The 23,388-nt window shown below is 33.7% G+C and overlaps 3 protein-coding genes and 1 long non-coding RNA gene across 5 annotated transcripts in view; 2 read left to right on the forward strand and 2 right to left on the reverse strand.

The window, feature by feature from the left end:
- Positions 1-3,645: 3,645 nt before the first annotated feature.
- LOC119632589 lies at positions 3,646-4,813 on the reverse strand. Its single transcript, XR_005246794.1, has 4 exons — positions 4,638-4,813; positions 4,230-4,451; positions 3,981-4,110; positions 3,646-3,919 (listed from the first exon to the last, which is right to left on the reverse strand). It is a non-coding gene; the product is annotated as an uncharacterized LOC119632589 (long non-coding RNA).
- Positions 4,814-5,198: 385 nt separating this feature from the next.
- Positions 5,199-23,388, forward strand: part of LOC119632585 (kinesin-like protein Klp61F) — a 22,386-nt gene continuing 4,196 nt past the window's right edge. Inside the window, exons 1-7 of one of the 2 annotated variants that reach the window (XM_038025560.1) lie at positions 5,201-5,475; positions 5,560-5,860; positions 5,918-7,090; positions 7,837-7,996; positions 8,062-9,311; positions 9,763-10,116; positions 10,188-10,313. In XM_038025560.1, the coding sequence (XP_037881488.1) occupies positions 5,393-5,475; positions 5,560-5,860; positions 5,918-7,090; positions 7,837-7,996; positions 8,062-9,311; positions 9,763-10,116; positions 10,188-10,211 (3,345 nt within the window). In that variant the 5' untranslated portion in view covers positions 5,201-5,392 and the 3' untranslated portion in view covers positions 10,212-10,313. Of the gene's footprint in view, positions 5,476-5,559; positions 5,861-5,917; positions 7,091-7,836; positions 7,997-8,061; positions 9,312-9,762; positions 10,117-10,187; positions 10,314-23,388 lie in introns of those variants that run through there. The other variant, XM_038025558.1, reaches the window with a different exon arrangement.
- Positions 10,435-23,382, reverse strand: LOC119632587. Its single transcript, XM_038025562.1, has 6 exons — positions 23,056-23,382; positions 19,968-20,214; positions 14,401-14,527; positions 13,069-14,333; positions 11,053-11,337; positions 10,435-10,672 (listed from the first exon to the last, which is right to left on the reverse strand). The coding sequence occupies exons 1-6, from the start codon at positions 23,260-23,262 to the stop codon at positions 10,473-10,475; spliced, it is 2,331 nt and encodes a 776-aa protein (XP_037881490.1). The 5' UTR covers positions 23,263-23,382; the 3' UTR covers positions 10,435-10,472.
- On the forward strand, positions 18,503-19,950 carry LOC119632588. Its single transcript, XM_038025563.1, has 2 exons — positions 18,503-18,618; positions 18,768-19,950. The coding sequence occupies exon 2, from the start codon at positions 18,979-18,981 to the stop codon at positions 19,681-19,683; it is 705 nt and encodes a 234-aa protein (XP_037881491.1). The 5' UTR covers positions 18,503-18,618; positions 18,768-18,978; the 3' UTR covers positions 19,684-19,950.

Genomic DNA, 23,388 nt, shown 5'->3' on the forward strand with positions numbered 1-23,388 from the left:
ACCCATCAATAGCAAATTCTCAAATATATATTTAATATAGCATTTTTAAATTCAGATTTTACAAAAGAAAAATACGTTATATTCAAGGCTTGGACTGATTGTTTTAATATCCATAATTTTCTGAATGTAAAAGAAAAGAGCGAAGCCCTATTCATGTGCCATTTTGAAAGTATAAGTTATCTCCATTTATTTATTCAATATTTATATATTTCAAATAACAGTTTTATGCAACTTACCAACACTTGTTTTTATATAATATGTATAAATTCTGCTGTACCTACATGTTCTTCTTTTATAATTGTGAACGAAATTTTGCGAATAAGCAGGCGACAATGCAGGAGGCGATAGTCACCGAGAAAACGTAATCATGTAAGCCAATTCGTTGGTGATTGTCGACATTATATTAAGGTAAGCCTTTCAAATGAAAGCCAGTTAACTAAAAGACACGCAATTAAAACAAAGTAATCGCTTTAGAAAAAAGATTGATATTTATTCGTGACTATCGAAACTAGCTACTAAGTTTGTCTGACGCAGTCGCAACGTTATACATTAATAATTTGCACATAGTTTTAAGTTATTTATGAATTGTCTGCTTTTCGCATATATGCATGCACCAATTATATATTTTATCGTTCATTGCGGTTGTAAATAAATTCAATCAAAAATTTACGCAATTTTCAAATTCGACTTTTATTCTTCTTTTCGTGTCGTTTTAAATACCAGTAAGCATTATTGCAATAAAGCTGGCATCATAGATGACCTCCATGCCATAAAAATTAAAAAGGAAACATTTTGTGAAAAATTTGTTTGATTGATCAAAAGTTTTAAAATGAATTAAACACTTGATTCATTGTTTATGTCGTGACTAATTAATATAATTAAAAATTAAACACCCAGTTTAAGTTTTGCCCAATATACAAACTTCATGACTAATCAAAATCGATTAACACTTAAACAGTCGGCTTATTGTAAACATAGACAAATTTGCTGCGTAAAATATGAACAATCTGTTAATTTTTTTCAAGGCCAAATTCACTGTCACATATAAACGTATACACTTCATATCTATTAAAATAAATTCAACCGTATTTTCCGTAAAAAATTGGTTTTAGGGTGCTTAAAATTTCCGCGCAAGAGCAACAACATAAAAGAAACATTTGCCATAGGTTGAAAAATTACCTATAGCTAAATTAAGCATAAAATTGTGCTAAAAACTCCATTTTCTTTGCGCAAATATTTTTAAATTTTAACTTAGATTTTTTGTTATTCAAAATTACAAACAAAATACAAATTTCGTCTGAAAACCAATGACAAACCAAAGAATAATCGGTTAAAAAGATTTGAGCATCGGTGTACCGTACATTACAGGCAGATTTCATCATCTTTGGTTTGTTTAAAGAATTGGGCGCATAAATCTTCGTTTTTTTTTTGCTCGTGTTGAAACTTAGCTTAGATCGAGCAAGATAAATATAAAAACGTGGCACTACATAAATATGTCAGACCCAAGCCAAAGTAGGGTTAAAAGAAATAACCGATCTAAACACATTTCTGAGCGTTAAGAAGCTCAGAGAATACGATGAAGGTAAAGTTGTTGTTCGTCTTACACTCGTCGCGCTCAATAAAAGCGAGCTTTAATGAGACACGCGTTTTAGTTTCACTTTGTTGTGCCTTGAGCTTAACGATAAACTCAGTTCACAATTAAATGTTATAAACAAAAAAGACAAATATGTCAACGATCATCAACTGTTCTTTAATTTTTTCTTGGATGAAAATAAAGCAACTTGTTTCGCAGCTTGTCGTAAATCAAAGATGCCACAATTGTCAATATTGAAATTTTCTGGCGCAAATAAAGATTGGCCAGATTTCTTTGGAATGCGAACAACAATCATCGACGACAACCGTGAGTTGAGCTACATCGAAAGACTTCAATACATTATTAATTGTCCTCGTATTACAAATTTAAATCCATCTCAAAGTCATATGGCGGTCAGTAGATTGAAATTGTGCATCAACTGCTTAAAAAAGGGGCACAAGAAGAAAAATCTACATAGCACCGATATGAAGGAGACCATACAACGGAGGTATACTCGAGTATAGGTCTAACCAAACACATGTACTGCCTTTCCTAATGTACGGATCATCAAGCTTCTTGAACCAGCTGTTTATAAAACCAAGCGCGGACCTAGCTTTGCTTAACAGGAGCTCAATATGCAAGTTCAAACGTAACTGACCATAGGTTATTACTGTCACCCAACGCAATGACTATGTCGTTAGGTTTAGATTGCTTGGCCACTTCGCAAATGAGGATGGCCTATTTGTTATATATGAAGATATCCGAATTTGAAGGGAACATAGGAGCAGGTCACATATAAGTGTTTATTAGGAAATTTAGCTCGAATGGCGATAAATTCAACGTCGGGAGTAGTGGGAAATTCAATTGAATAAGAGGGGACTGCCGCAGATATAGCAATTAAAACACGATCCCCATTGCAATACAATCGATCATTTCTGAAAATCTGAAACGAATTATGGAAAAGCTCTGACGAATGTAAATCGGGCTTTAACCAAGTTTCAGTGAAGGCCAAACATGAAAACTCCGTGCTCACTGAATTTAGGAAAGTAGCGGGAATTTTTGAATTTAGACCTCTAACATTTTCATAAATGAGAGGTACTGAGCCTGAAGAAATATTTAGTTTTTTGAAAGGGAAATGGCTACTGTATACTGGCATTAGTATTACGAGGTCGATCACGAGAGATAAATTCCTTAATTAAGGATCTACAATGGTTTATTTAACAACATGTTTTCAATCGGAACTAGAATTTTGAAAAGCGAGATTGCTTTAGGTTGAGGAGGAATCAATTTGAAAATGCTAACACGCTATAAATTGACAGATGGGACTTTTGCCGTCAGATAACTTTTCATGTTATCCACAGATATATCAGGTGCCAGTCTTGACACAAATATTGCTCTTCTGAGAGGAACTGCCTTCAAGCAAATGTCATCTGTACTAGGAGCAGTAGGGTTCACGAATGGGGAATTTTGAGTTGGGGAGAATATAGAAGCGGGAACCACACTTGCAGGAGCAGCTTGTGCGACGTGCCAAGTTTGGCGAACAGCGTTCACACTCGAACAGCCAGGGGGAGAGGACGATTAACTATTCTCAATATTAGTTTTAAGCGATGACGCCTAAGTAGATTGAGTGACACCAGTGAGAGGAGATACCCTTAGCAGAGCTGAAACCAGAGGGACTTCCCTGCTTATTTGTAACTTTTTTGTTACCGTCCGGCTCAATAGTAGCAGAAACACTAATGTTCTTTGTAGACTTTGAGCATTAATAACTGAGAGAAACGTAAAAAATGAGAGCCAAATTGTCGTTTCTTTGTGTTGTATACATAAACTGGACACAGGAAGCAATAACAAGTATGCAAAATGAAACGAAAATTATGCTGAGTTTGTGTTAGTCCATAAAATGATAAATGAATTTGCATGTTGAAATAATCGATTTACCAGAAATTTACATTTCATTGGTGCAGGTTTTTAAAGAAGAAGTTCCAGTATATAAAAAGTTTTCTCAATCAAAATAGGAAGTAATACTTTCAATATTTTTTTAACTTTTATGTGAATTTTTGTGCGAGTTACAACTTAAAAATTTATTTATATTTTTAATATTATTGAAATATTTATAAATTTTGTGGCAGCAATTCAATAACTTCCTTAGCCAAGCGCCTCAATGGTGGTGTGCCTACACAAATATCAACACCATCATTTTATACATCGCCGGTGCTAGAGTATTCAAACAATTCCCTTCCACTTTGTAGTGGACGCAAATGTTATGCAGCGCTGCACAACCTTTTGTGTGTCTTCGCAGCTTCTTTGCGCTGTAGTGCTGTAGAATGCGCTGTAGAATGCGTCAACTATCTAGAGAAACGTCTAAAAGCTGCAGTCATACTTTCAACATACTAAATACTGTAGTACTAACTTTTATATACACCATTGCATCTTTCCATAATGTTACTCGGCTGCAATGGATTTCGTTACATTGTTTTTAAGGGTATCTGTCAAACTTCGTAAGGTGTCATTGGCCAACCTCTAGGGCGTATTTTCTATCACTTGAAAAAAATTAGAAAGGTGTAAAAGTAGAAGTAGGTGTACAAATTTTGTGTCCAACTTTTGTAACGCCTCTGATACAGCGGTTGATAACGCGCTTTAATATTAATAATTTACTTACTGATTCTGAGGTAGCACTAGGAGCGCGTAAACATTCCGCAAAGCTTTTCTCGCCCTTTTCTCAATAATCCTTTCTTCTGCGCGGCGGTTGTCATTGTTCAAAAAATGTAATGTCGGACACGCTTTATTTTTTTTAATTTTCAAAAATTTTTGAATTAATAATTTTTTTTCTAACAGCTTTTTATATTTATCATTTGCAGTTGCCCTTTTACAAACGCAACACCTAAAAGGGATTTGTGATAGCTTTGGTTAGTTTTTACTCAGTACTTATGCAAATTTATTCTCAGCGATAGCAATTTTACTGTCGTCAGATTTGATGTAACTGAGAGAGCGCATTTGGCGGTAGTCGCCAGGAAATTTGCCAAAATGATTACATTTTCCTGGCGATGATCGCTCAATGCCTGCTTACATGATTAGCCTCCTTAGAATGAATATATAAGTCCAACAGTCTGCATTCTTCATAGTCGATGCGACCAGATTATTTAAAATAAAAGAGACAAAGCTTTTCATTCACAAGCAGCTTAGACAATGGATACGGATTCAACTTCGAATAAAATGTATTTTGTATTACTATTTGCTTCTTTTTTTTTTGATTTATTTTAAACAGCATTATTTTCACGACGATTTTTATATGACATATGATTGAATTTCGTTTTGCTGCACTTTTCGCCAAATTTCTATTGTTAACCATTTTATATTTTAAATTTACTTCAAAGTGAAGACTCTTAAACGTCGTAGTAATATTTACAAAGAAGAGTTTCCGATATTCTTTTCCGTTTAGTTAATGATTCACTCTGTTGAATTATCTAATCAATCACTACGCATTAGTAAAATTTACAAAAATTCCTTTTGATTTATCCTTAAAAACTTTTTTTATAGGTTTTTTATACGATTGGCTTAATAAAAATCCAATCGCAATCACGGGAGAAAAGCAATGTAATCATATAATCTGGCAACGCTTTTTTTTATAACATATGTTCATTGGCGTAATTTTAATTTGTGAAATTTAACGAAGCCAAGCATACTAACCTGAACGAATAAACGGTTTTTTCGAATTTAATGCACTTTTACGCTTCGTCAAGTTAAGAACTCACTCGGGGGTAGTTTCAAGTGTCGAGTTAAATTATTACAAAAGTGTATCAGAAATTAAACAAATTTATTTCGATGAAAATGAATCTTTCGTGTCAACCTGCTAATCAAACGCAGCGGAAAACTAATCAAAATATACAAGTTTATGTTCGTTTAAGGTAAGTGTGTATGCGCAGTGTGCTTTTTTGAGCGTCCTAACGTGATAGAGAAGAGGGAATTTATTTGTTTTAATAAAATTCTAGGCCACTTAATGCGCGTGAGAGACATATACGTTCTACTGAAATTATTGAGGTTTTATCGCCTAAGGAGATCGTAGCACGTCATTCCGTAGAGTCGAAATTAACCAAAAAATTCACATTTGATCGTACTTTTGGCCCAGAATCTAAGCAGGTAGAAGTCTACTCAGCAGTAGTAGCGCCACTAATTGAGGAAGTATTAGCTGGTTACAATTGCACCGTGTTCGCTTATGGTCAAACGGGTACAGGCAAAACTCATACCATGGTGGGCAATGAATGTGCCGAATTAAAATCCACATGGGATGATGTAAGTTTAAAAAGATGTTTAAAAAAAAAGATTAAAAGTCAAAGAAATCGATTTTAGGATTCCGATATTGGCATAATACCACGAGCTTTGGGTCACCTCTTCGATGAATTGCGCATGCTAGAAATGGAATTCTCAATGCGTATTTCCTATTTGGAATTGTATAATGAAGAGCTTTGCGATCTGCTATCCTTGGATGACAGTACTAAGATACGTATTTTCGATGATAGTACAAAGAAGGGTTCGGTTATCATACAAGGACTTGAAGAGATATCAGTGCACAGCAAAGATGACGTTTACAAATTATTAGAAAAGGGCAAAGAACGTCGAAAAACAGCTAAAACTTTAATGAATGCTCAGTCATCGCGCTCGCATACGGTTTTTTCCATATTAGTGCACATTAAAGAAAATGGTTTAGATGGTGAGGAAATGCTGAAAATTGGCAAATTAAATCTAGTAGATTTGGCAGGTAGTGAAAACGTCACCAAGGCAGGAAATGAAAAGGGTATACGTGTACGCGAGACGGTGAACATAAATCAAAGTCTATTGACTTTGGGACGTGTCATAACTGCTCTAGTGGAGCGTACCCCGCATATACCATACCGTGAATCTAAGTTGACACGTTTGCTGCAAGAATCGTTGGGTGGTCGCACTAAAACTTCAATAATAGCTACAATTTCCCCGGGCCACAAAGATATCGAGGAAACATTAAGCACATTAGAGTACGCACACCGAGCGAAGAATATACAAAACAAACCCGAAGTTAATCAAAAACTTACTAAGAAATCTGTGATTAAGGAATATACCGAGGAAATTGATAAACTTAAACGTGACTTAATGGCAGCGCGTGATAGGAATGGTATCTATTTAGCTGAGGAAACTTACAATGAAATGCTTCTGAAAATGGATTCGCAAAATCGAGAACTTAATGAGAAAGTGTTGCTATTGAAGGCCTTAAAGGACGAATTGCAAAACAAGGAGAAAATATTTAACGAAGTTAGCTTGCATTTGGTCGAAAAGGTGGAAGAATTGCAAAAAGCCGAACACAATCTAAATCAAACAAAGGGTGTTTTACTGCAAACTAAAAAAATATTACACAACACCAAGCGACGTTATATGGAAAAAAAGGTCATTTTAGAATCGCACGTTAAAACTGAGGAATTACTAACCAAACAAGCTTCGAAAATACTGGAGGTAGCGGATATAGCTACTAAAGATACGTGTGCTTTACATGTAAGTAAAAAAAAAGAAGTTAAAACACTATAGTGGGACACAGTCACCATTAAATATTGTACACCGCTGTTTAATACAGTTATCCATATAATGGTTTTTCAAAATAAGATGTTATATGGAAAGTTATCGAAGGAATGTTCCGACCCAAACCATTTTCGATAGCATCAGTCCTAAAATCCATCCAACTACCTCCAAAACAGCGGCTTGTAGGTTAACCAAAAAGCTGACAGACGGGCGGACAAGTGATTCGGAATCGATCAGTTTGATAAAAGATGGGTCTATCCCAAATATTTCTGGGTGTTGCATACATCCGAACAAACTTAATACGCTCTTGTGGTCCAAGTTGTGCAAAAGTGATATAAAAATAATTTTCTTGATATGTTTTATCAGATGCCAAAAATTGGAAGGGGATTAGGTGTTTCTTTCTGGAATTATGCTGTAAGGGGTTAACAAAGTAGGTAAATCCTTGAGATTCGGAAATTCAAGTGATTCATTGCAATTCTTAAAATCAGAAAACTGAGAATGAAGAACAAGCTCTAGGCTCATATCAAATCATTTTTATAGATTCAGTTTATAAATGAAAGGTGAACTACTAATGAAAATACTAAAGAATACCTCAAAGTAAGGAAATTTTTCAAATTTATCAGAATTATATCAAAATATGAGATAAAAATTGTTTCAGTATTCACATTTTTACTAACTCATTATAAAAAAACAATGAGTAAAAATATCTTTTGCTTTAACAGGACACTATTGAACGGCGCAAAGATGTTGATGGCAAAATACAAAATGTTTGCCAGAGATTCTCAGAACGCATGAACAACAATTTCCAATTAATGGATGAAAAATTGAATAATCTACAAGTGCAACATCAAAGTCTTACTGCCGGTATCGGTGAAGAGTTGAGTGAGTGTTTCAATTATGGGAGTTTTGCTTTTCATATTCTAATATAATGTATTTAAATCCTTCAGCGAACACTGCTTCCTTGCAAATGGAACAGGTTGAGAATGTTGAATTAAAATTAAAAGAGATCAACGAATTAAGTCAACAATCTTTAACTAATGCCTGCAGCATTATTAATAATTTTGTTGAAAACATTAATGGCTTAGGTAATGAAAACAAGGAGAAACTCTCTAAATTATTGGAAACATTAAAGAAAAGCAATATTGGTTTTGTTCAAGAAATCAAAGAAAATTTCAATCAATTGGAACAATGTAGCCAACAACAAAAACGAACTATCGATCATATGCGTAACAGTATTGTAAAACTTTTAAAGGAGAAGCAAAGTGATTTCGAAACGCATACTGGGCAGTTGCAAAGCAAAATTAAAATCATGAAACAATACACAGAACAAAATCGACAACAATTGCTGGAGATAAGTGAAGTTATGGACGAAAAGAGTGCCTTAGAATACCAGGAACAACAAGTACTTGAGAAATTTCAAAAGGAAATGCAAGATATACAAGAACGTGGTTTTGCAGAAATGCGCCTTATACAGAAACGCCGATGCGCTGAATCTGATAATATGAACAGAGCCGTGGATATCATAAAAACGAACAATGACAATTTCTTAAATGAATTAGAGCTGAAATCAAAAATGCATTCTGAATTTTTAACGCAACATCAAAATGATGGATTAGAGCAGCAAAAAATAGCAGAAAGTCAAAGTGCCGAAGTGGAACAAAATGCTGAACGAAATTTCGCCATATGCTCTAATCTACGGAGACAGTTAGATAATATGCATGAAAAGGGCGCAGAACAATTGCAAGCCTTTATGCAAAATCACACGTCCTACGATACGCAAATTCAGCAGCTAAATAGCGGTTATGAGAATCAAATGAAATGTTTGAGCCTCGAAGGTTATAAAAAAGTGCAAATGTCAACGGACCGCGTTAAGCAATTAGCGGTTGAAAATGCGCAACGTTTAAAGAATCATATTACAGTGGCCGCTAGTTTGAATTCGACTATTGAAGATGTTGTAAAACATTACGCACAACTGCATCAAGAGCAAATGAAGATATGCGTGAATGATGTGAACATTTTCAAGCAAAATGAGCTGAAAACTTACACTCCCAGTGGCTCAACACCTTCGAAAAAGGAATTCACCTATCCACGCGTGTTGGCGGCAACCTCGCCGCACACGGGCATACTTAAACGTTTTCGCCAAGAAAATGGGATTGACACCACGTCTGATATGGATGCTACGGTGACTATAGAAGAGGTAAAAGCAATAAAAATTGAATGTGTTTTATTTATAATATGTATCAATATCAGAGAAATAGACTTAATTCGTTCACGCCTTCCGATACGTCTCTACTGTATTATTCGAATTTTCATAGTTTTAAAAATGTTAAACTTAAAATTAACTGCAACAGATCACATTTAATAATCAACATTATTCTCATAAATATGTTCATAGCAGCTGCAAAGATAAAATATGTTCGAGAAGAGGAGAAAAGTTTATTTGAAACGCATATGGCAAACATCAATTTCAAATTTAAGAAAAGTATACTTCAATTGAAATAATTACTCGGTATTGTATTGAATTAATGATGATTAGATTTTTATGTTTCATTTCATTTCCGTTACGTATGCTAATTTAACTCAAAAGGCAAATAACGATTTCTGTTTGGGCATATGATTGATGAGCAAAATTTATTATGAAATTGCAGGAAACGCTCTTAGAGGATGATATTGATGACTCGGTGCAGTTACTCTCGGACGCTGGTGTCGTACTCAATTCTACACCAGTTGAGGCGGAAGCCGCGTTACCACCGAAACGATCTAGTCGCAGTAACGAGAAACGTTACGAAAACGACAAAAATTCGAATTCGAACACTTTACAAGTGCCAGCATTGCACGATTTACCGTTAAATAAATTATCACCAAGGAAGCGTTCACCAACTGGTAGCATTGATTCGAAATCAAATGCAGTTAAAGTGGTGGCAGCAAATCGTTTAACAATTAATAAACATTCGCCGACACTTAAATTATCCCCGAAAAAACACTCACCAACTTATTCAAACGTAAGTTTTGATTTTATTTTAAAAAATATCGGTTTCTTTCCTATTGATTATAGTTTCAATTACAATTTCAGAAAAATAAAGAAAATGTCGCCTAATTCTTTATTTGTGCTTGCATAAATGGTTCCAACTCTAGAATATATGTTTGTTTAAGCCTTTTCTATTATAATTGCTTTACATTTTTTTTTTTTTTTCTCTTTTTTAGTCGCTTTTTATAAGATTTTTTCTTAAACTCTTTCTTTTCTTTTTTTTTTTTTTTAATTTAAATTTTAATTGATTAATTATTAAATCTTCTTCTTCTGCTGTATGTATGTAAGTTTGAATGCAATTAAAATAAAATAAAAGTTTTTTTAAACATCTTAATCGTCATCATCATCTTCATCTTTTAAAATACCTAAACGTCTAGCTACCTCCTTAACATTAGCTATAAACTCTTCTTGCACTAAGTTGAAGCTCATGGCTAGTAAAGCAATACCGAACAATAGATACAGCGAACAATAGGCAATAGATTGCTCGGATTCGTCTTTTACACCTTTGGCAGGCACGAAATCACCGAAACCTGAAATAAATATATTCGAAACGGAGTAAAGTGATGAAAATGTCGTTTAACGTTTAGCTCTTAAATTAACATCATTTTGTAGGTAATTGTATAAACTAAAATCTATCGCATATCAAAAGATTAAGATATACGATCTCCCTAAGTAAGCGGCCGCCAAAAAGATTTTTCCCTTTTAATTATGGCCTTAAAGATTGTGAAACTTTTCAATTTGAACGATTTTGGTCTAAGTAATTACCTACAAACTGTTACCGAATTATAAAAAATATGATGCTTGAACAATTTACATTCGTTACGTACGATATATTGAGTGAATAAGTTTTCTAATTAGTAGTAAACGATAAATTGCGTTAGTTTATTAATAATGATTTTCTTCTTCTTACCTATAGTTGTTAAGGTTATAAAGCAAAAATATGCGGAATCGAGAAAAGACCATTCCTCCCAATAGGCAAACAGGGCGGCTCCGCCTAATATGTAACTGATAACTAAAAAAACACATAACCATATCGGTACTGGACGATCTTTAGGTGAGATATCACCGTAATAATCACTCCATTCATCACCATATAACGAATCTTCATCGTATTCATAACTGGGACGGCGACGTACTTGACGTTTTACAGCAAAACCCATTGGTGACATAATGCGCGGGGAAGGCGGTAAACGATCTGTGAAATTGTAACTCATTTGTAAAAAGCATATTTTTTTATGATGACATAAAATTAATTTTTTAAAAATCCTCTATAAAGAAACGAATAGTAGGCAATTATATGCTTCGTTAACTAAACGAAAAAAAAAAAAAAAAAAAAAAGAAAACAATAATTAAAAGTATACAATACGCGAGTTTTTATGCCTAGCACCCACCACCCACAATGAGTGACGTGGATATTAGGTTTATGTTATCGTTTGTAACTTACAAAAATGGCCATAGATCAAACTAAAAAATTGGATTTGATTCATTCACAAGCAAGCAAGGCCACAATATAGGCAAATAGGCAAATAGTGGAATCGGTTCTCGAGATCTCGTTCTCGTACTTGAATTATCGTATGATAAGTTGATTGATGATCGCGTTTTGAATTTATAAAACTCAATTGCTTTCGTATCAACTTGGTCTCCTCATTCTCGTCGATTCTTTGCATTTACAATGAAATATTTGTAATATCATCGGTATTTGTGTGTGTTAGTGTCATAAAATAATGCAAAGAAGCGAAGCGAAATAAAAACAAAATGAATATAAATTTTTAGAAAAAAAGATTGACGAGAAAAATAAATTCTATTATTGAATTTGATTTGTTTAAATTATCTACTTCTCTTCTGCTTCTTCATACCTAGCTTGATATATATGTAATTTTCATATTAAATTTGTCAATTTATTTATACGTTGCTCAAAAAGACCTTAAAATACCACATTTCTAGAATAATTTTTAAATAGTTTCTAGTGTTCGTACGTTTCCATTTTGTGTCATTCTGATCATTCCCAGAAATTTAATTCATTAATTCCATATTCTCTTATCCTTTTTCATCTTTTATCATGTACCGATAGATGCGATATAAAGCATTGCAAATAAATATTTATTTGTAAAATATTTTTGCAAATATTTTGGAATTTTTCTAATATTAAGTAACCTTCCTACGTCCATTAATTATACCCTCCACTACTTGTGTGAGTGTATGTAATACGCAGAATGGCTTAAGATCAGACCAGCTTTTATTATAATGATATTGAATCCTTTTTTTTTTTTTCTTTTAAATCGATTTAAGCCTGTCTGTCCGTGTAGTCTCTCTGCCCGTGTAAATTTGTCTTCAAGCTGCAACTCGTTATTTTTCAAATATTTCGATGAAATTTGGTGCATGTTTCATGTTTCAACCACCCTCCTTATAACGCCCTATTCTGAAAAGTCGTTATATGTAATTGCAAAATTGTAATTTTTGAAACTTTTTTTTACAAAAGTGGTTAAATAATATTATTTCGATATTCTAAATTGGTGTGAAAACTTTGAACTGTCTGGGGTGATTTTTTTGAACTCAACTCCCTCTCATATAATAAAAGCTATCGAGTACGATCAACGCGAACCATCAACGCAAAATACAAATACGATATTAAGAACCGTAAAGCGATCGCGGTGCTGGTACTCGATAGAACTATTCGCACAGGCCGTCTAAGCCTTTTGTGAAAAAATGGTCAAATGGTAAAGTTGGATCTTATACATGATATCGATTTAAAATCTGGTAGAAATGTTTCCTTATGTCAGTTACCAAATGAATGTAAAATACAAAAATTGGTTCAATCGATCAATCGAAGCGCCTACGACCTTAGCAATCTACCTATGCTATTTAAAATGCAATGATCATTAATGTGATTGGACAAAAATTAAATAATAAATTTAGAAAAACGAACCTGGTTTGTCTTTTCGGGGTTTCCGATCCCGATAATGAGAAACGGACCCCCGTCCATAATCATATTCGTCATCGTATTCCCTCATCCTTGTCTCATTTACACGATAATCAGTTTCTTCAAAATATTCATCATCGTATTCTTCGTCATACGCGTTATGGCTGCGATGTGATGAGGGCGTCTGTTTCAGACGATGAGATGATTTAAATTCTGGTAACTCTAGATGATTACGATAGCGATTACTCGAATGCGGCCCCATCGAAATTGGTCTATTTATACTAGCTCGCCGTTGACCTTGCGAGGTGTAATTAGAATGCTGACGCTCACAGTGATGATTTTGCTGGCTATCAGCATAGGATTGTTGGCGTTGATCAGTATGATTTAATTGATTTCTGTGAAAGGCTGCTCTTGGTGTAGAATAACTGCGTGAATCTTTGTGATGATGTTTTCTCTGTTCCAGTTCACTGATGGCGTAACGATTCGTTATAATGGGAGTTTTTCGTATTAACTCCTCATCGAGTTCTTCATAATGTGCTAACGATAAACGAGGATCTACCGATTTGGCTCGTCCTCTACTATTACTATTTACTTGATGATTTACGGAACGTCCTCTGCTCTGATGTTGAGTGTTAAGCCGATTCAGTTCACGTGTCTCCCTTGATTCGCGGATTACTTCATCCCTAGGTAAATTTCTAACACTCAGAGTACGTTTAACAGCGGGTGCAAATTCCATTAAATCGTCTGTCGAATCAAATCGTTGCTTAGAATGGCTTAGATAACGCTCACGTTCAATGGTATGGCGGTCATGTATACGATCACGATTTTTTTGACGACTATTAAAACGAGAAGCTCTATTCATTGTTTGCGTATATACAACATCATCGTCGACTAAAGTCTGGCTATCGTCATAGATATGAGAATTACGGGTACTACCACCTCGACTTAAAGACGGTGGTGCGATTGTATGTTGATGTTGGTGCTGGTGGCGGCGATCGTTGCGTCGATCGACTGTATTGTGCGTATGTTTGCTAGGTGTACGGCCATATTCGAAATCTCGTACACCTGTTCGCAATTCGGGATCTGAGTAGGCATGTGGAAGGCCGGCCGAATTTGATGAACGCTGACTTAACTTAATTGATCTCCGATAAGGTGGCGGTTGAGAACGTGACGAGAATCGCTGTGCTCTTACCGATCGTTGGCGACTGCGTTGCCGCGAACGTTTTGAAGTTCGTGTGCATACATAACAACATACACGCCAATAAATGAAACTAAAAGGAGGGAAAAATTGAAGAGCGAGAAAAAAAAAAAACATTTTTTTTCAAATATCAAATTTACCGAAACGACGTAGCCATTACGTCGCCTATATTAGACAGACATAATAGCATTAATGGTATACCGATAATGGCATAAAAAATTGTTGTAACCTTTCCCCAATCGGTACGCGGCGAAATGTGTCCATAACCTTAAATAAGAAAAAAAAAAAACAAATAAGCATATTATAGTCGGGCAAATCCGACCATTAAATTACCCCGCACCATCTTGTCTAACACAATATTTATTATTATTATTATTATTATTATATATAGATCAGAAAAATTACATCTCATTTATTTATATATATATATATATAGAGAGTGATAATTTTCATGTGGCATATGCATGGGGAAGCGGGCCCAAAATGCAACCTAATGCAATACAAGTTTAATTCTTATATAGAGCGAGATCCAAAAATAGGCGTACATGATCTAAATTTTGTGGACTTAATTTTTGTATGGAATTACTATAATATTATGGGTCAAGTTCGATCACCAAATATTAAAACTTAGACTTTTCGGCTCTACAAAGGATCAATTTTTATGAAAATCCTTATTAGGGTAGGAACCAAAGAATAGCCTGAAATAGGCGAAATTTGGTACATTTCATTATTTATGTTAAATTACTATTGTGATATAATTTGCATCATAAAGCATTGAAATACTTATACTTTTTTTTGTCCTATGAATTTCAGTTTTCGTTGAATGCGAGGGGACTCTGAAACTGCCACAGCCGGTTCAAAGTTTCCATATTTACAATTTAGAATGTCGAGCAATTTTATAAATTACAATTTTTTTCTCCATATAGTGACAGTTTCAGAATCGAACGTCATATGGGAAGTGATCGAAAAAGTGAACAAATCCGAAACATTTTCAATAGCGTGCGTCCTTCATCAAAAAATTCTCAAAACTTTGCGATCTATAGCTTGAACAGAAATTTACATGGACAGACAGATGGACGGATAGACAGGTTTAGATCAATTCAGATTATAATTCTGAATCGATCGGTGTAATAAAAGATCGCTTCAACCAAGTGTAGAACGTAACAAGCCGATTATATAATTTAAATTTATGAAAAGTCCAATTGCTTCAGCGCGCATATATGCATTCATCTTTTCATAAGATGATTAGATTAACAAGTCGCATACGCATTATCGTGTAGTAAAAGAAAATTTTGCTTATTATTTATTATCAATTTAAAAATGTTATTACCCTTCAAAATAAACAAGCATGACTGTCATCATAATATAATCATCGCGACGATGGAACGAGCGTTGCTTTTTCTATTGTTTAAAAAATTGCGTAACAAATTTCCTATGCCTAGCATTGAATTAATACCAATAATAAAAGATGAACAATCGATATGCTATAGTAAGTAATACGACAAAAAAAAAAAAAAAAAAAAAAAATTATTCCGCCCAAATGCAATCTGTCTAATGTCCGCTACTTGTGTACTATACTTGATTACAAGATCTTATGCCGATCTATTCAATCAATAAATCAATTCAAAAATTGTCTCCTACGTATCGTATCTCAAATTTTACTTTTTTTTACGCATTTTTCTAAGAAACAAAAATACATATTTAACGGTTGTTTGATAATCGTAGGACCCGATCCTCGAGAAATCCTCTAAACTGACAAACAAAACAAGTAAGAAAATTATATTCGGCATGGGCATGGGAATCTCTCCAATCTCCAACACTATGCTTTTAGCATTCTATTCCCTCAAGTTCTTTTATTGAACAACCATACCCATATCGCTGATATTATTAAGCAATAGTTAAAATTGCGTTGCCTGTCATATTGAGCTTAGAATGAAACCAATTTGAGCAAAGTAGTTTCAAGCATTTTGTCTTCTTTGCATTATGGTAAATAAGCATAAAACGTCAAAAAAGTGAAAAAAAATAAATAAAAATAAAATAAAATAAAATTTAATTACTTGTAACTTTATGTGGGCATGACCGATTTTTTTCCATTTTTACACGTGAAAAGTATAAGTACTTCGTTAAGTAAATGTGGATCAATGTGGATCAATTTTCTAACTTTTATAATTTTATAAATGTGTAACAAGCAAAAGCCTAAAAATTAATTGTTAAGAAAAATGGAGTTGCGTTCAATGTATGCTCCTCTGCAAGCTTCTGCTCTGACCAATTTCTTTGCCCATTTTTTATACCTGCGCCCTGCGTCCTATAACTTGTAATGTTTCTACGACCAGAAGAGTGCTAACAACAAACAACACACAGACGGACAGACATTTGGTTTGATCAATTTTCAGAATTTCACGCTGATCAAAATTGGATAATACTTTACAGAGACTCTGAAAAAAAAAAAAAAAGCAAAGGAGTACAACGGCGAGCCAGCGCCTATTAACGCATGCTAGTATACTTTTAATAAAAAGTTTTGTTAAGAAAGTTATGTGTGTGTGTGTGTGTGCGTCCTGTAAGAAACGAATAAAATATTTATGCTGAGCTGATCCCAACGATTACAATTGATGCGTGCACATGTGGAAAGATTATTGAAATAATGAAACCTCTGGCACACACACACACATATATATATATATATATATATATATATATATATATATATTAATCCTGCAAGACGATCCATCTAACTACTCAATCAAGCCGTCTGCACTAAAAAAGCCCCACATTTGATTGGAGCTGTAGTGGAAGTAGTAAAGATTCGCCACAAGGCGAACACAGTTCAGTTATCTCCTATCATTCATTAGACGAAGGCGATTTCTATTCAACGATTGTCTGCAACGAAGCATTCCGTACCTTTGTAAGGTTCCATTCTCTCTCCATATTTGCTTTATTTGCATTAATTATTTTTCCATTTTAAATTCAGTATTTAATCATTTATCATCATCATCATCATCATCATATGAAAGCCAAATTTGAAACTCTATGAACGTGTCGTAGCTTTTAATAAAAATCTTCATATACCAGAGCAATGATGAATTGCTTTACATAAACGAAAATTGTTTTGCTACGACGATCCGTAAATGAGATCTCATCATGATGTTCAAAACATCTGATCGATTATGTTATTGTTATTATTTATTATTATTAATACAGAAAAGGGGAACAAAAACTCTCGTGCAGTTTTGCTTGCTTTCGTATAAAATTATTAGCGCGCAACAGGCCTTTGAAAATTCTATATTTTTCGTATGTATTCATTACATGTATATATATAAACCTGAGTATGAGTTAAATTTTGCTTTCTAAAGATATTATGAAATTTTTAATATAATAAATAATAAGCAAATGTACTACCGATTGCAGATATCACATTGACAGAATATTATATATACGCACTATACGTCTCTATGATTATCAATATTATCAATGCTTTTCAAATTCTTTTCCCTAATCCTCGTTAGGCAAGGCTTGAAAAAAAAAAAAAAAAAAAAGGCACAGTCTAAACATTCTTGCATTTAATTATTAAATGAAATTCTTTTTTCGTGTAATCTCTTTGACCTTTGATCACAGCGAGATCTTAACATTAGGTAGAAATTTCCCAAGAATTGATTACGAATTCTATTTGCCTTTGAAAATTTGTTCAGTGACATATATCGAACTCTTCTTTGCATCATATTTTTCTATGAATACATTTACTTGCGCGGCCTCAATCATCAAAACTCTTCATCATATACTCAATCAGTCGTTGAGGTCTCCAGAACAGTTGATTGCCAATCTATTATCCATGCATGCAAATTGGAGCATGAATCGAAATTTGTTACGATAATCAAAACTTTGGTATTTCGATTGTTAAATATAAAGGTGCACCGGCCCGGCATTTGCTTTGCATTACACAAAAACGCAAAAAAGTCAAAAACTCTTGTTCCGATGTAATCGACTTTGATCGCGGTTACCGCCAATCTATTGCGTTTATCATAATTCGTTAATAGTTAGTATGTCTGTCGATATAGTGTAACTTGAAATTGTGCCCAATTATGTTGAGAACTTTCCATATTAAAACTTGTTAGAGTTAGTCTTAGTCTTAGGGTCGGCCGGAGCTCATTCTTTATTTATTAAGCAACTAATTGAAAATGAGTGAAAGAGCGAAAGAGAGAAGTAATGAAACGACTACAATGCTTTATTAAAATAACATTTTTTTGAGACCTTTTTACATAATATTAAAATCTGTTGATAGTGCGTTTACTCTATATATATATATAGAATATACATCAAAGTCGCCTAACAAACACGCACTTCTGCACAAATATGTATAATGTGTACGTATACATAATGTGTTTATGTTTACATATATATATATATATATATAATGTAAACGTATATACACATAGATATATATATATATAAATATGTATATATATGTATGTATAAAGTGATAGCACGCACAAACCCCCACCACATGTCATAGATAAAAAAAAAATCATATATTGTTTAAAGAGCAGTTGATGGCAAGTGCCACACATGAATGATTTTGGAAAACGATATTCACAAAATGTTATAAAAGAATCTACACAACATAAATTTTATGAAAATTTATATAGCGACTCTTATAGAGCAATACTTCACGCGTAAACGGTATAAAATCGAAAAAAAATTAATTTACAAAAAAAAAAAAAAAAATGTTTTACTTGAATCTATTCTCGTTATCCTTACTTGTGATGATTTTAAGTGCTTTCGCTGTCGAAGAAGGGCAAAGACATTTAAAAATTCTTTCTTTATTACCTGCCAATCTGAGAGGAGTTTTCTACGCTGATCCGGCACGTGTTGAGCCACGTGAACGTGAGCCAACTACAAAACGGCCTCTACGAGAAGAAAAGCTTCTCGATAATATCGAAGACTATGAAAATAGTACGGAACAAGAAGTGAAAGAAGAGGAAGCATCACGAATTAATAATCCTTATCCATTAGCAACTAATCCTCGATTTATTGGATTCGGTAATTATCCGAGCAACGGTATATTAGTAGGACCCGGCGGGCCAACCGGCATTATAGGACGACCGCAACAGTATCCTAATGCTTTCCTAAATTATCCTTCGATAGATTATCCAAATTATAATAATGGCTATCTGGCAGCTACCTATCCCTTACACTACGGCATGCATATATCTTATCCGAATCAATTATATCCTGTTCAACCTTTTTACACGGAAGGCTACGGTCTAGCGAATAATAATTTCTTAGTTGGCCCTTTCCCACACTTAAGATCAAACATCAATGAACACGACGAGCGGGCCAAGGAAGCCGAAGACAACAATCTTAAAACTATTAAAACGAATCCAAGTGATGATAATAGATTTAATAAGGAGTTGGAAAACATTCAATAAATTGCATTCGAAACAAGTATTCATTCAAAATTTTTGGTTTTTCATTTTCTTATTATTATTATTATTATTATTATTATTCCACCCGATATCACATGTGATAGATACAACGATACAGATTAAGTAACATTCAGAAAGACTTTTTAGATAGATTCACCTTTTAAGCTTATCTGTCCATCTGTCCACCTATATTTCATAAAATTTGTACACGGACCAGTTTTTCGATCAATTTCTCCGTAGCGTATGATGTTGTAGAGCATGAAAGCGTTTTTACGTAACTTGCTTACCTATCGTTGTTATGACAATTATTGAATAAAACAAAGATCCGGCAAATGTCCATTGCGATTTCGTTATGTCTTCATCGCCATCCCAACCATCCGACTTCATAACTGTTAATATTTGCTTCTCAAAATTTGCTAAATCCTTCTTCACATCGGCTATCCAATCGCTTTCATTCAATACGGAAACATTATCCGATGATCTCCAAATTTTCTCAGTTAAATTTAAGCGCATATAGTGTATCCCTTGTTTAACCTACATTTCAAATCAATGGAACAAAAAAAAAAAAACAAATACAAATATTCGAAATATAATAATAATTTAATGTGTGTGTGTGTGTGACTGAGCATCGTATAAGAATAATGATCATATTTTAAAATGTTATATAACACATTTCATAATGACATGGGGATTATGTGTGATATTTTTAGATAAGAAATTGTTATCGTTACTTAGCTTAATTGTGTAATAATATCTCTCACATGTAAATATACATATACATATATAAAAAGATTTATATTTTGTATTCTAGAAGTAAAATTTTGATATGCACTCGCTGATGCTTCAACTAATGAAAATTGAAATTTTATGATATCGCTATGTTAGCTTAGAACCGTACAGTTACAGATCCACGGTAAGCTTGATTTCCATGGCACCTTAACGACATACAATTTTACATAATTAAATTGATTCGCGAACTGTATCAAATATCGTAAATAATTTGAATAACATTTAAAAAAAATAAAGGCCTGGAAGTCTGAGAGACTTTACACGAAAGCTGCTTAGAGAAAGATTATTGCATGGGTTTATTACGCCCGTCTCACAAGTTGGATGTTAAATGTGCAGCAGCAGCAGCACCGAGAAGGACTTGAGATAGACGCAATTTTTATTGCTTGGCTGCCCGTTTATTAATATGTCTACCTTGTTAAAACCCTGCATCACTTGTGTTATAGGGTGTATTAAGTTAGTGCCGACATATGTAACGCGCAGAGGGACGTACGATAGACTCACCTTCCAATTGTACCGAACAATTCAATATCATAATATGAATCCATCTAAGCCGGCCTGTCCCCCTAATGTCCATGTCCATGCAGATTTCCGTTCAAGCTATAGGTCGCCAAGTTTTGAAATATTTTTACGCAATTTTTTGCCGTAACATGTTTTAAATCAAAGACGAACACTATTGAAAATGCTTCGGATTGATCCACTTCTTCGACCACTTCCCATATAACGTCCGATTCTTAAAAATCGTTATATGGAAAGAAAAATTGCAATTTTCAAAATTTCTCGGCAAAAGTGGCTAAGTCGTAGTGTTTGATATGGAAAATTTTGCATCGTACCCTAATAAGGATTTTTATGAGATATAGTAAAAATTACAATATTTCTTATATACGGTAATTAATGATCGGTGACTGGTTATGCGATTGTAAATATAATTTAATTCGTTTTCAATGCATCTTTGGCCGAAATTTTGTCTATATCTGAAGATGTCTGAAATATGGTATCTTATGGATTAAACAGAAAATTGCATAGGCAGACAGAAAAGCAGGATTGAGTCGATATAGAAAATGATCCATTGAATCGATTGGTTTAATAGAAAGCGATCATAAGTTAAGTCCATCTGGCTGCATAAACTTGAGCTCTTTTCCTCATATCAATTGTAGAGGGCCTATTAAATGTTTTGCATGGTTTTGCAGCATAGGAACATGTATTCGAAAATCCATAAATAACGTGCATTCTTGTAAAGCGTAGATAGCGTACTCAATAGTAGTTATATCTATTTGTATGCCATCTACGCTTTACACTTTTCTGGGGTAACCAAAATTTATTATTTTCATATTCCTTTTATCACTCGCGGTCCATGGACTCACCCACAATTACAAATAAAGTGAAAATGATCGAATCTAACTTGTGTAGGATGATGACCTACTCATTCTATATACCGATCGTATATTGCATATATATGGAGCTAACGATTTAAGCTTAATAAAAATAGATAACTACAATTAGAATTCGTGCGATGTGCTATTCCACACATAATTCTATCCTACGTAGAAATCTTTTATGCCGACCACCATGATCGTAAAAAATACGAAGAAAAATCACTTTACCAGTAACACCACAGTAACCACAGTAGGAGCAGTTTTTTTATTTATTTTTTTTCATTAATGAAAATGTTTACCCACAAGAAAACAAAAAACGAAATTCTCATGCTTTATAATATGGACTGAGCGCAATTGATTTCTTCTATTTTCAAAATAAAAGATCTTATCGTAGAGGCATGTTGGCGTTGTAGGCGTATCCTTTGGAAAATTTAGATCAATTGCAAATTCTTTTGCAAAGTAGTATATTTACCACAGATATTATATAGTTGAGCGGACGGACAGATGGACATACAAATAGATTAAAATGTTTCAAAATATATTCCGAATTTAAGACCGGCCAAGAATTTGGGCTTGTTAAGTAAGGCGTAATCAATTTTGCCCATTTCTATACAAGTTTTTATATATATATAGTATCGCCCCATGGTAAATACGTTTAAATTGTTGTACATTTATCTGCGGTAGTTATTGGTTAATGAGGAAAAACGCAATTTTTTATACCTTTTAAGAAATGAAATGAAGATATCGTCAGTTTATGTGGCATTGTAGATATGCTCTTCCAGTGATTTGCTTTGATTTTCAATGCCAACCTGCGTGCACAAACTTGCACTTGAATGATTCTGCGAAATTCAGAATTCAGAAGTCAATAACTTCATTTTTGGCGACCAGGAGAATGTTTACAAGAGACGGACGGACGGACGGACGGACGTACATGTTTAAATCGATTCAGGTCTCTATAGCTTATTTTGACAAAATGAATCCATCCCTCGGTACTGGGTATCAAAAAAAAAATATTTCAATCTATTATAATATATATACAAACATATATATATACATCATACAATCAAGTAGAATTATATTAAAGAAAAAATAATAAATATAAAATAAATAAATGCTGATTTTATATAAGATAAATAAATATTAAATAATATTATAATGAAAATATGAATGAGAGGAAATCATAATTTGAATAAAATGTAAAAGAAAAATTTACCTCAATTTCGTGGGGTCTCTCTAAATAACGAAATAAATAGGCTCCGCCGACACAATATGAGACGACGAGTAAAATTAAGGTCACGTGCGATACAATGCAAGTGATTACTTTCCAAGAGAAACAGATGGCCGTCACACAACGACCGCGTTCTGGTTTCGTTTGCTCAAGCATATGCGGTGGTAGAGATTGAGCGCGACGCGTAGACATGGCGCTAATCAATCAATCAATATTTTGCTGTCGCTCGCTCGCATCAATTAAATCATAATTAATATCAGATCAACAAAAACAACAATAACAAGAACAGCAATAGCAGCAGCAGCACCAGCACCAGCA

This window comes from Glossina fuscipes, unplaced genomic scaffold (assembly GCF_014805625.2).
Source record: "Glossina fuscipes isolate IAEA_lab_2018 unplaced genomic scaffold, Yale_Gfus_2 1, whole genome shotgun sequence".
NCBI classification, from domain to species: domain Eukaryota; kingdom Metazoa; phylum Arthropoda; class Insecta; order Diptera; family Glossinidae; genus Glossina; species Glossina fuscipes.

Bases quoted from the DNA above. Each gene is read 5' to 3' on its own strand.
- LOC119632588 (XM_038025563.1), top strand. From the start codon at position 18,979: ATGTTTTACTTGAATCTATTCTCGTTATCCTTACTTGTGATGATTTTA.
- LOC119632587 (XM_038025562.1), bottom strand. From the start codon at position 23,262: ATGTCTACGCGTCGCGCTCAATCTCTACCACCGCATATGCTTGAGCAA. The intron at 14,528-19,967 runs GTAAGCAAGTTA...TTCTTATTTAAG, and splicing joins AATTGTCATAACAACGATAG to GTTATGGACACATTTCGCCG. The intron at 11,338-13,068 runs GTTCGTTTTTCT...ACAATTTCACAG, and splicing joins ACCCCGAAAAGACAAACCAG to ATCGTTTACCGCCTTCCCCG.